The sequence below is a fragment of the Perna viridis genome, chromosome 1 (genome assembly GCF_037379345.1).
Source record: "Perna viridis isolate PV_CMFRI_1.1 ecotype Kerala chromosome 1, ASM3737934v1, whole genome shotgun sequence".
In the NCBI taxonomy this organism is placed as follows: domain Eukaryota; kingdom Metazoa; phylum Mollusca; class Bivalvia; order Mytilida; family Mytilidae; genus Perna; species Perna viridis.
In genome coordinates this window covers 38,528,511-38,544,173 of record NC_142445.1, presented here as the reverse complement: position 1 = coordinate 38,544,173, position 15,663 = coordinate 38,528,511, and the positions used below count along the sequence as shown (strand labels likewise).

At 33.1% G+C, this 15,663-nt stretch overlaps 1 protein-coding gene across 2 annotated transcripts; it reads left to right on the top strand.

Annotated features, from left to right (window-relative positions):
- Window positions 1-9,924: 9,924 nt before the first annotated feature.
- LOC148628665 (uncharacterized) lies at window positions 9,925-14,376 on the top strand. Of its 2 annotated transcripts, none has more exons than XM_088592011.1 (2): window positions 9,925-10,031; window positions 11,323-14,375. In XM_088592011.1, exon 2 carries the CDS (start codon window positions 11,329-11,331, stop codon window positions 12,976-12,978), a length of 1,650 nt encoding a protein of 549 aa, XP_088448137.1. In that variant the 5' UTR covers window positions 9,925-10,031; window positions 11,323-11,328; the 3' UTR covers window positions 12,979-14,375. The 2 variants fall into 2 exon arrangements, with proteins under 2 accessions (XP_088448137.1, XP_088448147.1); XM_088592021.1 differs by having other exon boundaries at window positions 9,997-10,148; window positions 11,323-14,376.
- Window positions 14,377-15,663: the final 1,287 nt, after the last annotated feature.

The following is a 15,663-nucleotide window of genomic DNA, read 5'->3' as shown; positions in this document are numbered from 1 at the left end:
TGTTCTCAAACATGCACAGTGAGTATTAAGTATCTTAGTCTTTAATGGAAGCCCAAAATTCATTCGTATAAAAAAATTTAAACATCAGATGCACAATTAATGGTATCATCTGAATTAAAAGGTACAGATTGCATCTATTGGTTAAGCAGCGGTTGCAAATACTTCAGGACTGGGTCCAGACTCTTTACAATGGAGGGGTGTCAGCCGAGGTTCCTCTCATAAAGGTGGGTGTTAGAACTTTATTTGCCATTTTTTGTTAATTCTACATAATGAAATGACAAATTTTCCAATTAAAAAGGGGTGCCAACCCCCTGCTCCCTTGGATCCGCCACTGTACAAGGTGGGTCTCCACACCGTCTCCGTTTTTGACGAATAAGTTCATAGTCAAAGTCATTCAGAAAAAAATGTAATAGTAGCTGCATAATAGCATTACCTCACTATAAGAAAGTTTCATGAAAATTCATCGAATGGTTTAAGAGTTGTGGATAAAAAGTGTGTGCCTCTCTTCCCGTATCTGAGTCCATGGCAGTTTATGATAGGCTTAAGAAAAATTAAAATTCAATCATATATTATTGAAATATCAAGAACATACTTGGTATTTCATGTAAGAATACCCACAAAAGAATTCTTAACATTCACTCTTCAATCTGGAATATTATGATATAATGAAAATTCCGTTTTGATTATACTAGTATAACAGTTTCAAATAATGTCAGTGACATTGGATTCACGCATGTTTAGGTGTGAATTTAGCTAAAAAGGGGTTTTTCGGAATCACGAGAAAGATCAAATTTACAGTTCAATGAAGAATGAATTCATGTGAAATTTTGAACAGAAATAGAAGATTTTGACCATCAGTAAAAAAATAATCTTCACAAAAGACCATAAAAAGATCATATGGATCAAAAATGATGAAAAGGCTTTTGTTTAAGGTGGTGTAACTTTAGATTGTTCCTAATCTTTAACTTTAAGATGTAGCAGAAGATTTGTGGGTGTCCGATTTCTGTCAATAGGAGAAAGAGTTCTAAAATTTAAGAAATAGGATATCCCTTAATAGGAAGATTTTAGCAAAAATAATTGTTGTATTAGATCAAACGTGGGAAAATAGGTCAACATTCGTAATGTAGAATTCATTTAGGGTGGGCTTATAATATAAAAATACTTTGGATTAGACTTCTTTTTTTTTCTTAATCTTTAATCTGAAAATCAGCGACTTCAAAGGGGTACAGTCAATCAGACAGCCCAAGTAGTCCAAAAATTCGAAATAACTTAAGCACCGGTCCATGTTAGATTCAGACACAAAGATGATTCATGGTGCAGAAAAACCCACCGAACAAACGATGCTGTTTGGTGTACATATGCTATAGTTTAATGTTACAATAGTCATTTCTATATTCAGATCTATTTTATTTTTGAGAAAACCATACATTCATCTCCCACAAAACTCAACGAAATCAAGAACAATAACTCTTACGAAGTACAAGATTTCATACACAATCTATATATAATTTCATCTCGAAAGTGCATACTCAAAATGACAAACACAGTTAATATAGTCTGTGACTGTTTTTGAATAAGAAATGAAAGTGAATTAGGTGGGCTTTTGACATGCACGAATCACCTGTCTGATTTTTATAAAGACTGGTACTTAAAACAAAGGTGTTTGTTGTTTGTTTGTTACGAAAAAGTAGGTTTTTTAGTATCCTTAACTGATTCTGCAAATATTTTTATTGATCAAGTCAATTTAGATGCTTAAAGACGCCTATGCAAAAAATACTGATGCTGCCTTGCATCCGGAGAAGATACTGTCAATAAGGGTCACAACAAAATTACCGAACACTAAGAAGATCAATAATCAAGTCAAGGCTAAAATAAAGCTGACAAAATAGATATTACATCACCGGAGTGGCTGGTACTGCAATAGTCCTGACTTGGTACAAGCATTTCGAACGAAATGGTTGGTTAAATCTAGGATTTACAGTGGTCATATCAGTACAAAGAATGTTTTACAAAATGCAATCATTACTTATTGTTTAGAAGAAACTAAGTATTTTTCCACCAAGGACTGATATCTGAAAAAAGAATTTGTCTGTAGCGCAAATAACTATGGTAAATCAGAGTAGTTAGTACTTGCTCTAGCGTAGCGAATCAATTGTGAAATATAAACACCATATGCAGGAGATGAAGGTATATTGCTACACAGTAAGGAAAATTTGTAATTTTAAAACTAAAGTCGTCTCTTTTATCATAAATCTTGTCAAATTCAAAATGTAGTTTATAAAAAAAAAGATGCTGAACAAGCTGTTTTTGTAGTCTCCTTTATCTAAAGCTTTGGTGGATATATTGAAGGTAACCATTTACCAAAAAAAAAAAAAAAATGGGCATAAATGGACAATACAACATATATGTGAAATAAAAGGATTTTTCCAATGTTATTTTTTTATTATTGACGTAATTCTGAAGATATCCAGTCTCGTATGAATACAAAAACAAGTCGGCTAGTACGATTCCGTACTAACGATCAGATGGTACGTATCAAATCTGACAAGGACTCGACTTCCAGTTCTTGGTCCTTTTCTCTTTTTTATCCACTTACAATCAAAATACCTTTTTGTAACTCGCGTGCGGACGCTATTGATTTCAAGTATTTTCTTCTGAGTAAAGTAGATTTGTAATTTCCAATGTGGAGATAGTTAAAAGAATCATTGTATATGATAAAACTTCCCTCAATTTGGACATGCTGTACAAATCGTTTAGCTTCTGTGCCGTTTTCCATTTATGTAATCTACTTTGAGATACATCAATGTGAAATAAAATTTTTTATCACCATTTCTATCGGGCCTGAAATATATCTTAAAGATTCTACCCCTTTGCGACATAATATTTGAGTTAATAAAACAGTAAGGTTTGTGTGGAGGTAGAGACCACTTTCACCAGTAGAGTCATTTTACTATCCGTTGTTCGTTTTTACGTCGAGAAGAATATGCCTTCAAAAATATTTCAATGAAATTTTGTAAAATACAATTTGTCAAAATGTGACTATTTTTTCTAAAAGCTAAACAGAATAACACACTGTTTATGCCAAATGTTACTATCAACATTATAAACTATTTTAGGAGGTTGTGGATTTTGAATGAAAAATTAAAAACAAAAATCGAGTGATAGTAGACCGGGTCCAAAGACAACTCAGCATCATCTTAACCGAAAATTAACGGCAAAGTCTTTGTCTCTATAAATAAAGAGATCGGAGAAGCCTTGTCTTTCTTCTGTCTGCAACGATATAAGAATTAACTTACTTGTCAATGTGCAGTGTTTCCAGATCAACTGCATCTGATACTTTTCATTCTGTTGTTAGGGTTCGACATCATAGTATCGAATGGTGGACGACGACGTCTTCGTCATGACCGTCTGCAGAATATACGCGTATCAATGGCGGATCCAGGACAATTCCATAACGATCCAAAGACCTTCAATCCCATCATTAATTGTGTTTAAACAGTAAAAAGTATTTTTATTTTTCTTGTAGGCCCCAAACTGAAAATGACTTAAAGATTATAACCACCAAAATCAAACACAATCCTGACTTTGGTGGTATGGAGCTTTGTCATGCTTGTGACATAATTTGGAAGAGATTAATACACGTGTACTCAAATTGTTCGATAGTCAAAATGTCCGCCAAGACGGCAATATATTATTGCATCCTACAACCGCACTTTTTTGCAGTTGCATAGAAACTCGCAGTATGCTTATTTTCAGACTTGTCGTGATATTTATTTCCCTTCAAGGGTTTTAGAATGTAGTATGATACCAAAATAAGGTACCAAAAAGAACAGACATTTCAGGAAATATACGTGATGAGTAGAGGTAATATAACCGCAGGTGTATATATCACAGTATCTGATATAAAATTACACCAGGTTCCGGAATAAGTCTGATTTTTTCTTTTTCTTCTCATTTCGACATTTTGTAGTTGTGGTTTTGCTTTTTCACTTTGTATTTTTGAAACTGGCAGATTTTCTTAAAAATTAGCGATTCTTGTGATATGTTGCTAAATGTGTCCATATAATATATTCCTTATAGCCCATTTGCTGGTAGGGTTCACCAAGCACCTCCCCCCCTCCCCCCACTCATCAACTTCATGGTGATTTTTAGATACCTTTATACCTCCCATTACCGAATCAATTTGTCGCCAAAGAATATTCTCGGATTCTTCTTCAGTATAAGCCTATATTTGTACCCCACTGGTTCAAAAAGCCAAGATTTTTGTGACTCAATTGTCTGAGCGTCTTAGCCTTCCTAGGATAGCAAAACAAACTAAACAAATTTAGGTATCATTGTATAGCCCAATGTATTAGCTTTACAGTGGTACCAAGAAAGTTGTGACAACACTTGGGGTTTTTGGGGTAAAATGAAAAAAGTACCCCTACCCCGACGAAAATCGTTTAAATTGACATATTTTTCAATGTCAAAACCCTTAGAATATTTATGCTTCAGTAAAAAATAGATTTTCTTTTTAGTATTTTCACTATTTATACTTATGGGGTTCTTTTGATGATTTTTGGCAATTTTCGTAGTAGAATTTATCCAAAAAACAAAAAAACAAAAAACAAAAAAAAAGCGAAAAATGAGAGTTTCGATTTTTCGGTCAAAAGTCACATTCGACTTTACAAGTTATTGCTCCACTAAAACGTCTCAAATTTGGCATCATTCGATAGATAATTTAATTTTCTACATAAATAAACTACGAAAAACTAAGTTTCGGGAAAGGATTTTCAAAAAATTTTAAAAAATTACTCCTACCCCTAGAAAACTGGTCTCGGTATCAAACATAATTCTCATTCACAGCATACTGACGTTGTAGAACTCATATTTTAGGCATTCATAATTAAGATAATGATGTACCTAACATATCTGATCAATTCATGCGCTAAACTTTTCATTTTAGGTGACATTACTATAAAATCGTAAAAAGGGTAATTTTCAGAATTTTAGAATTTTCTAATGTATCATCCGATATTGCATAATACCGTAGTTTAAACAAGCCTTTGTGTGATACGGTTTATTCATATGATGTCTTACCTTCAAAATGAGCCCAAGTAATAAGTATTTGAACATTTCCAAGTCAAGTTAGGTGGGAAATTGCCACCCCCGTGATAAAAAAAATGCCTCAACATGTACTAATTTTGGCATATGAACGGTATACAATGGACATGTTGGGTACTATTGTTTTAAATGTCAATGTATTCAACATATCATCTCATTTCGTATTTTTCAGTTTTAATGTGACAGTAATTAGTTTTTTTATAAAAAGGGGAATTTTCGGATTTTTTATATTTTCTTCAATTTCACATATAATTGGCAATTTCTTTAAAATACCGTACTTCAAATTCAAATACCATTGTATAGTGCCTAAGCTTTCTAACGAGCCCAAGTAATAAATATTTGAACTATTCAAAGCCCAAACAGGTGGAAAATTGTCACCCCTACTCTTGATAAGAAATGCCTCAACATGCACTAAAATGTTAATTTTGGCATATAATCGGTGTACAATAGACATGTTGCGTTCTAATACTTTAATTATCGATGTATTCAACATACCTACTCATTTCAGGCTCGTATTTTTTCCGTTTTCATGTGACAATAATGAGTTTTTCATAAAAAGGGTAATTTTCGGATTTCATATTTTCTTCCATTTCAACGGCAATTGGCATTTTTTTTTCAAGTACCATACTTCAAACAAACTTTGCATATACAAACACATCTCTTTTATCATAAATCTTGTCAAATTCAAAACGTAGTGTATAAAAAAAAGATGCTGAACAAGCTGTATTTGTAGTCTCCTTTATCTAAAGCTTTGGTGGATATATTGAAGGTAACTATTTACCAAAAAATGGGCATAAATGGACAATACAACATATATATTTATATCTGTATGTGAAATTAAAGGATTTTGCAAATGTTAAGTTTTTATTATTGACGAAATTCTGAAGATACTCAGTCTTGTATGAATACAAAAACAAGTCGGCTAGGAGAGGAGCACAATTAGTGCCCATTGGAATGCCGACTTGTTGCTGAAATATAGTCCCTCCAAATCTGACAAATATGTTATCAATGAGGAAATCAAGCATGCTACAAACCTACTATTCTTTTTATGGGTTGGGTGGCAATTTGTCACCTAATTGGACTTGGGAACGTTCGAATATTTATTACTTGGGCTCATTACAAAGCTAAGACATTATATAGTTGTATTTAAATATACAAAAGCTTGTTTGAAGTACGGTATTTGATAGAAACGGCCAAATATAGGTGAAATTGAAGAAAGTATGAAAATCTGAAATTCTCCCTTTTTGATGAAAACTCATTATTGCCACATTAAAACTGAAAAATACGCGCCTGACATGAGAAGATATGTTTAACACATCAATAATTAAAGCAACAGTACCCAACAGGTCTATTGTATACCGTTTATATATGAATTATTAACATTTGGGTTCATGTTTTGGCATTTTTGTTCATGGATAGGGGGTGATAATTTTTCACCTAACTTGACTTGGACAACTTTAAATATTTATTACTTGGGCTAATTTTGAGGCTAAGACGCTACATTAATGTACCGTATTACACAAAATCTTGATAGAGCTACGGTATTCTGAAAAATGGAAATAACGGGTGATATAGAAGAAATTCTGAAATTCTGAATTTCCCCTTTTTACGATTTTATAGTAATTATTTCCCCAAAAAGAAAATATACGCCTTAATTAATCAGACATATTGGGAACATCCTTTTCTTAATTATGAATACCTAAAATATGAGTTTTACGGTGTCGGTATGCTCTGAATGTGAATTATGTTTGACACTAAGACCGGTTTTCTAGGGGTAGGGGTAATATTTTTAACATTTTTTTAAAATCCTGTCTCGAAATATAGTTTTTCGTGGTTCATTTATGTAGAAAATTAAATTATCTATCGAAGGATAACAAAATTGAGATGGTTTAGTGGAGCAATAACTTGTAAAGTTGAATTTATGTGACTTTTGACCGAAAAATCGAAAATCCCATTTTTCGCTTTTTTTTGATAAATTCTACTACGAAAATCGCCAAAAAGAACCCAGAAGTATAAATTGTGATAATACTAAACAGAAAATACCAAATAAGCCATTTTCCACTTAAGCATGAATACTCTTAGGGTTTTGACATTGAAACATGTCAATTTAAGCGATTTTTCCGCGGGGTAGGGGTACATTTTTTTCATTTTACCGCAAAATCCTAAGTGTTATGGCAACTTTCTTGGTACTGTTGTAAAGCTGAGACATTGGCCTACATGATGGTTTATACATATGTCAGTTTACTTCGTTCTGTAGAAAGAAGAAGTTCGTAGAAGCAAAAAAACTTTAGAAATAGATTTTTGCCTCAATGAGATATAAAAAGTAGCCAAAAAAAAAAAAAAAACCAAAAATGGCTCAGTTTATTTTTTGGCGACAAAAAGATTCGTAAATAGAGGTTTAAAGGTACCTGAAAATCATATTTTAGTTGATGAGTGGGGATGCACGGGGGTTATCTTAGCCCACGTACTATTACGACTCCTAAAGTTTAAACAGGTTTATGAACGACAAAGGCTGAGATTACATCAAAAATAAAGACTGATTAATTTTCCAAAATAATGGGATAGATAGGTATGTACATACGAAGGTTGGGGCTCAATAACTGGACTACACCGCTCAAAGAGAGACTTACTTTACCAATTGGAAATTGTAATATGAATTAATGATAAACGTACGGACATATACATGTATTTCTACGTATTTAGTGTTCAAAGCATTTCTTTTTTCTTTACTTATCAAATAGAGTTATCTATCTTGGCACAGTAGTAATTGAAGTTACTATCAGTAAGATAGTTTTTGTCCCTGTTTGACGGGAGTAGGGGGGGGAGTATTTTTATTTTTTATTTTCATACTAATTCCTAATAGTAAGTAAATGTAAAACATCCCCCTCTCTCTCTAATTAGACGTAGTACAGAAGTCATTGCAATATGATTTCTCGTTGCGCAATGTAAGAATTAATACCTAATATATCGAACTCATGTTTAGCACAAAATATGCAAATTAAGCTAATTAATGAAATTTATATTGAGACGGAAAATCCGAAATTATCTTTCAAATATCACATACGGTTTCAGGATTTACTTACATTTGAACTTAAATAATTTTTCAGGAACAGAAATACCTACAAACGCCCAGACCGAAGACGACGGACGATGACAACATATTCATACATTATACAACCACATTTGTTTTGTGGGCGCATAAAAAAACCCAAAATACTACATTTTGAGACCTAGTACGGATGTTTATTTGAGTTTAGTATATTGAATTGTTAAAAAATTACTTAAATGAAAATACCATTCTATTTCGGACAGAAGCGCCAACCACAAAAACCAATTTAGGTATTATACTATAGTTAGACCGGTGATGCTACAGATATCACAACAAGCTTTGTTGACTGACCACAACACACTGACTGCACTGCAGAAGGCGGCGAGAGAATGAAAAAAATTGGGATCATTTGTTAATACTCGGCGGGTTTTTTCTAGAAAAGCAGATGACGCTTACCCAACCTTTGCATCGGTCCATGCTTCCAGTTTTTAGAGGAGTCCGAGTTGCTCATTTACTTTTGTTTCTTTTTGGTATTATTTTGGTTATTTTATATCCTTTGTTTGTCGTATCTGTTTCCCCTGTCTAGTCTTTATCCCTGGATTGCGTTCTTTTGATTTTGGCTAAAATCTTTGTTCCTTAGATTACTCTGACCAGTAATTTAGTAAACTTGTAAATTCCGGGTTTTCATTGTTTTCTCCAAACTTTTTCATGAGGTTCAAAATTTCTGGTCTTGGATTATGAATATACCTATTGGTATGTCAATAAATGCAATAATGCAATAAATATTCGGTATTCCGAGATTTTTCTGCACATGAACATAATGTAGAAGTAATGACCGTAGATGAAAAGTCGTTTTTGCGCTGCTCTTAGATAATAAAATGATAACTTTGTTCTGAACATGTCACCTGATAGCATAAAATGTTAAAATGCATAGACTGTCTTTTCATTTCTATCTTTGCCATTTTGTACTATGATTCATTCCATTTGTAACAGTGTAGATATTTATATTCTGTTCCATAATTAGTCAATTTTTGTTCTTATGTGCTTCTTATACCGACACAGCATACACAGGTACTTGGGGTAGAATTTTTTTTAATACGAAATCGTGTTATAAAAACAAATATTGCACTTATACTATCCATATGAAGTTTTCTGATATATATTGGGTCGACTGGTATATAGTCCTCATATGGATAGTGTAAGTGCAATATTTGCTGGTATAACACATGACTTCGTAATTTTTTAATCTTTTTACCAAATAAAAAAAACAAAAAACAAACAAAACAAATCCCGATCCCTGTGAAAGCATACTCCAGAAATACAACTTGATTATTTTATTTAACAAAATAAAAGCACCACGGGGGATTTCGTGCAAAAGAAAGAAATTGCTCAGCCTTGAGTTCACCTCAAATTTACCTTGTAGAGATTTGTAAGGATGGTCTCATTATCTAACCCCCGAAGATGTTCTCTTAATTTCCTCAGGTAACCCTTTTCCTGAAATATCTGTGGATGCATTACCCATGCGTTTAATAGCAGCTACATCATTGTTTTTTGTTGTAAACCAGATTAAGAGATTGTTCACCCCTTGAGAAGGGTTGGAATTTCTTGACAAAAGATTCTCTTATTTTTGTCCTTCAGCATGTTGATTTACCCCCCCCCCCCTTTGTAGATACCTGTAATAACTGTGAAAATATTGGTAGAATAGTTTGGCATTTAATATGATGCCAAAAAAGGTGTAGAATAATAAAACGTTATATTAATAAGTAGTCTTTGGTGACTATGGAATTTTAATACCAGGAAGTAAAAAGTTATCTTGTTATCAGATTTTGATCGACTGATATTTGAAGACTCTTCCACATTTTTCTGATTTGGAAATCTGGTAAGGCTATCAGTTTAATTCAATGCACAGTCCCAATGGTCATCCTCAGGCGGATAAAAGGGGTAGGCCGCCTCCTTTAGGCTCGAATGTTGGTTGCTTAAACATAGAAAATCAGGGGTAATTATGGCGCAGTACAAGGGTAAAATATAAGCATTTAAACATATGCTTAATTCGATTTTTGCATATGCTTTCACCGTATTTTGCATATATATGCTTAATTCGAATTTTGCATATGGTATATTATTTATGTATAAGCATAATTCGGATTTTAATATCACGCTAGAACTCTAAAAAATAGGCTTCTGGAACAGGGTTATGTTGCTACAAGATTGAAGTCATCACTACAGAAGTTTTATGGTCGTCATCATGAACTCGTGGATGTTATGGTGTATCCATCTGCACAATGAAAACTGATTTATTCAACAGGTCATAGTTTTCCTTCCTCGATCGTCAACCCCGGACTTGACTTTTTATGAGCAACTCGGCGGGTGCTTCTAGAAAAGCAGAGGACGCTTACCCTACCGGTGCACCTGGTCCATACTCTCAGTTTTTAGAGGAGTCCGAGTTGCTCATTTGCTTTTTTACTTTGTATGTATGGTTTTAGTTACTTTATGTTCTTTGTTATGTGTCTGTTTTCCATGTCTGGTCTTTGTCCCTGGATTGCATTCTTTTGATTACCGCTATAACCTTGGTTCCCTTGATTACACTTTCACTCATGCTAAATTATTTATGCGTATGCATAATTCGGCAGATCTGTATTTCGAATCCCAGGCACCAATTAGAACCAAGGGAGGGGGTTGAAAATGTCAAAAAAATATACCCTAAAAATTTCAGTCTAAAAATTGCAAATATAGGACTATTACAACGAATTCATTATGTGGAAAACTGGACTGCACTAGGCCGCAATAAAGGACATTAAAAAAACTCCTTGGACCAGTATTACATTTAAATGAAGTCTGAATGCTCAATTTGAAATGTCTGTCGACTACCTTAAATCAAAATGAAAGGACTTTGGCATAAAAAAGTAAAGGGGCCATAGCCCCAAATCGCCTCTCAAAGTATTCTTTCAGTTAGTAAATATTGTATAAAGATAAAACATTCCGCTAAACTGATACTGTTGATAAACTGATACTGTTAATAAACTGTCTTTCGAAAGACAAAGAAAACATAGTTTAATAAGCATGAATATCCAACCCCTCAGTAATTAATTGGTTGGTGTGTTATGCTAACTGGACTGTTCATTTAATAGTGATATTCAGTCCCTGCCAATAATGTTAAATCTTTGCTTTAGGTGAACATGTCCACAAAAAACTGCAGTGTATGCAACTTGCAGGGGAAGAAAATCGCTCCAGAAGCATGGTGTCCAGAGTGTGAAGAATTTCTTTGTTCCTCATGCAATCATCATCATCAAATCCAAAGAGCAACTGGAGACCATAGGACCATTCCATTTGAAGATTACTGTAAATTACCTCCCTTTATACTCAGCATTCAACTCACTTGTGAAGAGCACAAAGAGACATACCAATACTACTGTAGGTCACATGATTACCCTCTTTGTAAAAAATGCTTTTCAAAATCACACAAGAAATGTGATGACACTCCTGACATTGATGAAGTTATTCAAAATGTCAAAACATCGGCTGTTTTTGAAAATGTTTGGGAAGACTTACATGCAATTCATCTAACCTGCTTGAAAGCAATCAAAGATAGAGAAGAAAATTTGGACAGAATAAAAAGAAAGAAGGCAGGCTTATCTGCAGAAGTAAGAGAGAGAACAAAAAGTCTTATTGACCATCTGAAGAAACTAGAAAAACAAGCACTTTCCGAATTGAATGAAACTGTAAACCAAATAAAAGCCACTTCCAAAGTCCTGAAATTAGAAGAAAGAAAAATTAAAGATATAATAGGACAGAAAAAACTCATCGAGAAACATGCATCAAATTTCCAAACATTCATTGGAATAAAACATATGGAGAGAGAAGTTCAAGATTCAGAGGGGATCCTGCAAAAATTATCTGAAAAAGGAGACATGGATAAAACAGATATAGAAATAAAAGTGAAAACCAGTGTTGAGGATACTGTCTTAGGAATCAAATCTCTTGGAAAATTTTGTGTAGTCAGAGAAAGGAAGATCATACCAATAGATAGAGAAATATCAAACAGAGACCGCCAGGTGGCAGTGGAACCATGTTTCCCTAAACAACTGACACTTAAACATCAGTTTACATTAGAGGATGGGTATTATACTGGTTGTTGTACTCTGCCAAGTGATATTATTGTGCTTGCTGATTACAAAAATGAAAAAGTAATCATAATACAAAGTAATGGCTCTCTACAATCATCAGTCAGCTTTAAGGGAAAAGGTACAGCTGGTGTAACAGCCATCAATGAACACCATGTCGCTGTTACTAATTATAAATCACAAACAATCTCTATTATTGATGTTAGCAGTAGTAAAGTCATTAAAACACTTGAGATTAAGAGTGAAGTTAGTGGAATTACACATATGGATGGACATTTATACGTCTGTGTGCCTAAGAAGGGTTTAAGGAAGGTTAATGTAGAAACCGGAAAACTAAGCTATGTACGTCATGATGAGACTGTTGATGAAAATTCACATATAGACACCGATGGCAACAGGACCTGCTACACATGCTATAATGAGGACGCGGTTACTGTCCTAGATAATGACTACAGAGTTATATTCATATTTAAGAATGCCAAAATACTGTTAGGTCCCCAAGGTATATCAATGGACCAACATCAGAACTTGTTTGTGTGTAATCTTGCAAAAGATCAGTTACTCCTTATTTCTAGAGACGGAGATAAACATGAAGTTGTAGTCAGTAGGGAAGATGGGCTATATTGTCCTTTGGTCGTACATTATGACAAGGACATGAGAGAAGTTCTTCTGGTTGATCAAAAGTGTGTGGCTAGAAAATTCTGACCCAATTCTCTGTGATTTGATATTTTGTATGAACTTTAGTGAAGAAATTGTTACATGATTTAAATGGTCATAAATCTCGGTCATCTTTAGAGTTGCCGCAAATCGCTCTGTAATATATGTATTTTTTTTATATTTAATATATTTATTATTATATATCCATATATATACAGTCACACATCATCTAACATGCATTATTTGTTATTTTTTCTTCCTTTATCTTTGTATGTTTAAACAATGAAAATTTATCCATTCTGTTTATGAAATACTGATGTAGATAGATTTGTTTCAAGTCTAACTAATCATATGAATTAAAAAACTACTTTAAGAAAATATGTACACAGAAAAAAAATTATGATTGTAAAATTTAAATATAACGTTAGACCAATTACTTGGTACTTGTGCATTGATTGTACCACGTTCATCTGATCACACAAAAAAGTATGATAAAAGCATAAACTATCCAAACTTACGAGAAGTCAACCTTTAACTATTACTTTATTTTTATTTACATTTCATCGTATGGGCTTTCATTTTATAATTTGATTTATTTATCATTATTCTATTTTATTACTTGCGGAGTAAAAAAACATTCATCACATGGATAAATATAAACATTAAGTTGCATGCAATCCAAAACTTTTTATTATGTTAGTTATTTATAAAAATCTAAGTGTCAACCAGTTGCCTGTCACCCCATAACTATGGTAGTGTTGATTATTTAACTTGCCAGTCAAAACAGCCATACATAGTCTTTAATGGCGTTCTTGTTGTTTGTGTTTCTGGGTGTACTATACGTACGTTTAGTTCTTTTATGTTGTACATTTTTAAAGATTTTGTTAGTTAAACAGGAGGCTGTTGTACGCAAACAATTATTTGAAACTGTAAAAGCACTTATATTTGAACCAAGTAGAAGACATTTACAATGTAATATGTATTGTACTAGAATAAAAAGTGCAAAGAGACACCGAAAGTTCTACTTTTGCCCCCCCCCCCTCTAAAAAAAACAAACCCAGCATAATATGAGAGTGGAAATTTATAAAATAAATAAACTACTTTCTTGAAGACATTGTAAAAGATCAAAGGTAACAATGCAAATACCATATACTGCTTTTTTTGTTAAATTCTTTCAATTTTCATTACGAAAATGTTCCAAAGTTTAAAGTATGTCCTTAATATTTAACAGAAGATTCGCTGTGCCTATTTACAGTGAACTGAATTCCATTTGTATATAAAGTTAAATCGTAGAATTATCCGGTACCAGTCTTTTCATGCATCCTAACAAGCCGTCTTTTTTTACCCAATATATATTAATATTTTTTGTTTCCATTATTCGATACAAATGTTTACAGATTCTACTTCGATTCGTATAGTAAATTGTCTTTGAAAAAATAAAACACAATTGATACGAAACGATTTTGGAGAATAAATCTGTGATTTTTAGTGAACCGAAATGCATTATTGTATTACCTCTTCAAACCATTTACAAGACATTCAGCGATATGATTTCCGCGCTAATGGTACAAATAAATACAACTATCACAGCAAAATACAAAAAGTCGCCATCGTTATCCTATTTAGTACTAGAAGCGAAATGAATTCAGAAGCATTAAACATCACAAATATCATGCTCTGTGTGTCACATTTTAGGAAACTGAATGATGGTTATCAAACACCAGTTCAATGCTGCACTCACACTCAATAAAATGAATTCTCGAGGCATCAAGGAGTAAATAAACCAAGTGTATTTGTTACAATATAACCCTTTGAAATGTCTCACATATATTCTTCACAATATTTCACATGCGAAAAATTATGCTTTTTATCATGCTGTGTTCATTTTCGGTGAATTTTGCTACATAAAATCAATCTCAAACCCTTTTTCCACATTTTTTTTGTTTCGGAAAACCAGCAATAAAACTTTCAATATCACTTACACGATTTTCATCATATATTATTTACCGAAGTATTACCATATTCAGGGAACCTGAAGCACCGAGGCTTCATTCCTTGTATTCCACTTGCTAAAACTTCCCAGTGTTTGATTTGGCTTCTCCATTCGATATTTTTGGTTTTGAGTACGTTTTTTGTAAAGTTTCTTTTTTTTAACTTAGATTTTGCTATGCATTTAGTTCTAATGTTGTTTAACTCCTGGAAACACGTAAGCAGCATAGCGAAATTTGCAAATTAATGTGAATGGTACTTGTATATTGAAAGTTAAAGAATATACTTAAATTAATGCATATACTCAAGTTATTATTTGGAAACCGAGATATCTTCGCACGCACGAGCCCACCGACGATGACAGTTGATAAGAACATACCATTACATTATACGAACGCAATTAGTTTTTTTTGGATCTAATAAAAAGGACCACAACATATTTAAAGACCTTATTGTCATAGTGTTTATTTCTCGGTGAGGATTTCCGTACACAGTTTAGTCCCAAAATAACTTGTGTATGTTCATGCGTTAATCACATTCATTTCAGACAAAAGACCCCACACAAAAACCAAATCCCCCCCCAAAAAACAAAAACAAAAACAAAACAAAACAAATAAAACAGTCCGACTTCGGGTAAAACTTACCTGATGATCCTAAATGGCACACAAAAAAAAAAAACCTGCAAAATGTGTTGCAGAAGAAGGCAATGTGTAACAGAAAAAAATGGCAAAAATGGCTTAAATT

What these genes read in the sequence shown, in the direction of transcription:
- LOC148628665 (XM_088592021.1), top strand. Translation starts at nt 11,329, where the DNA reads ATGTCCACAAAAAACTGCAGTGTATGCAACTTGCAGGGGAAGAAAATC.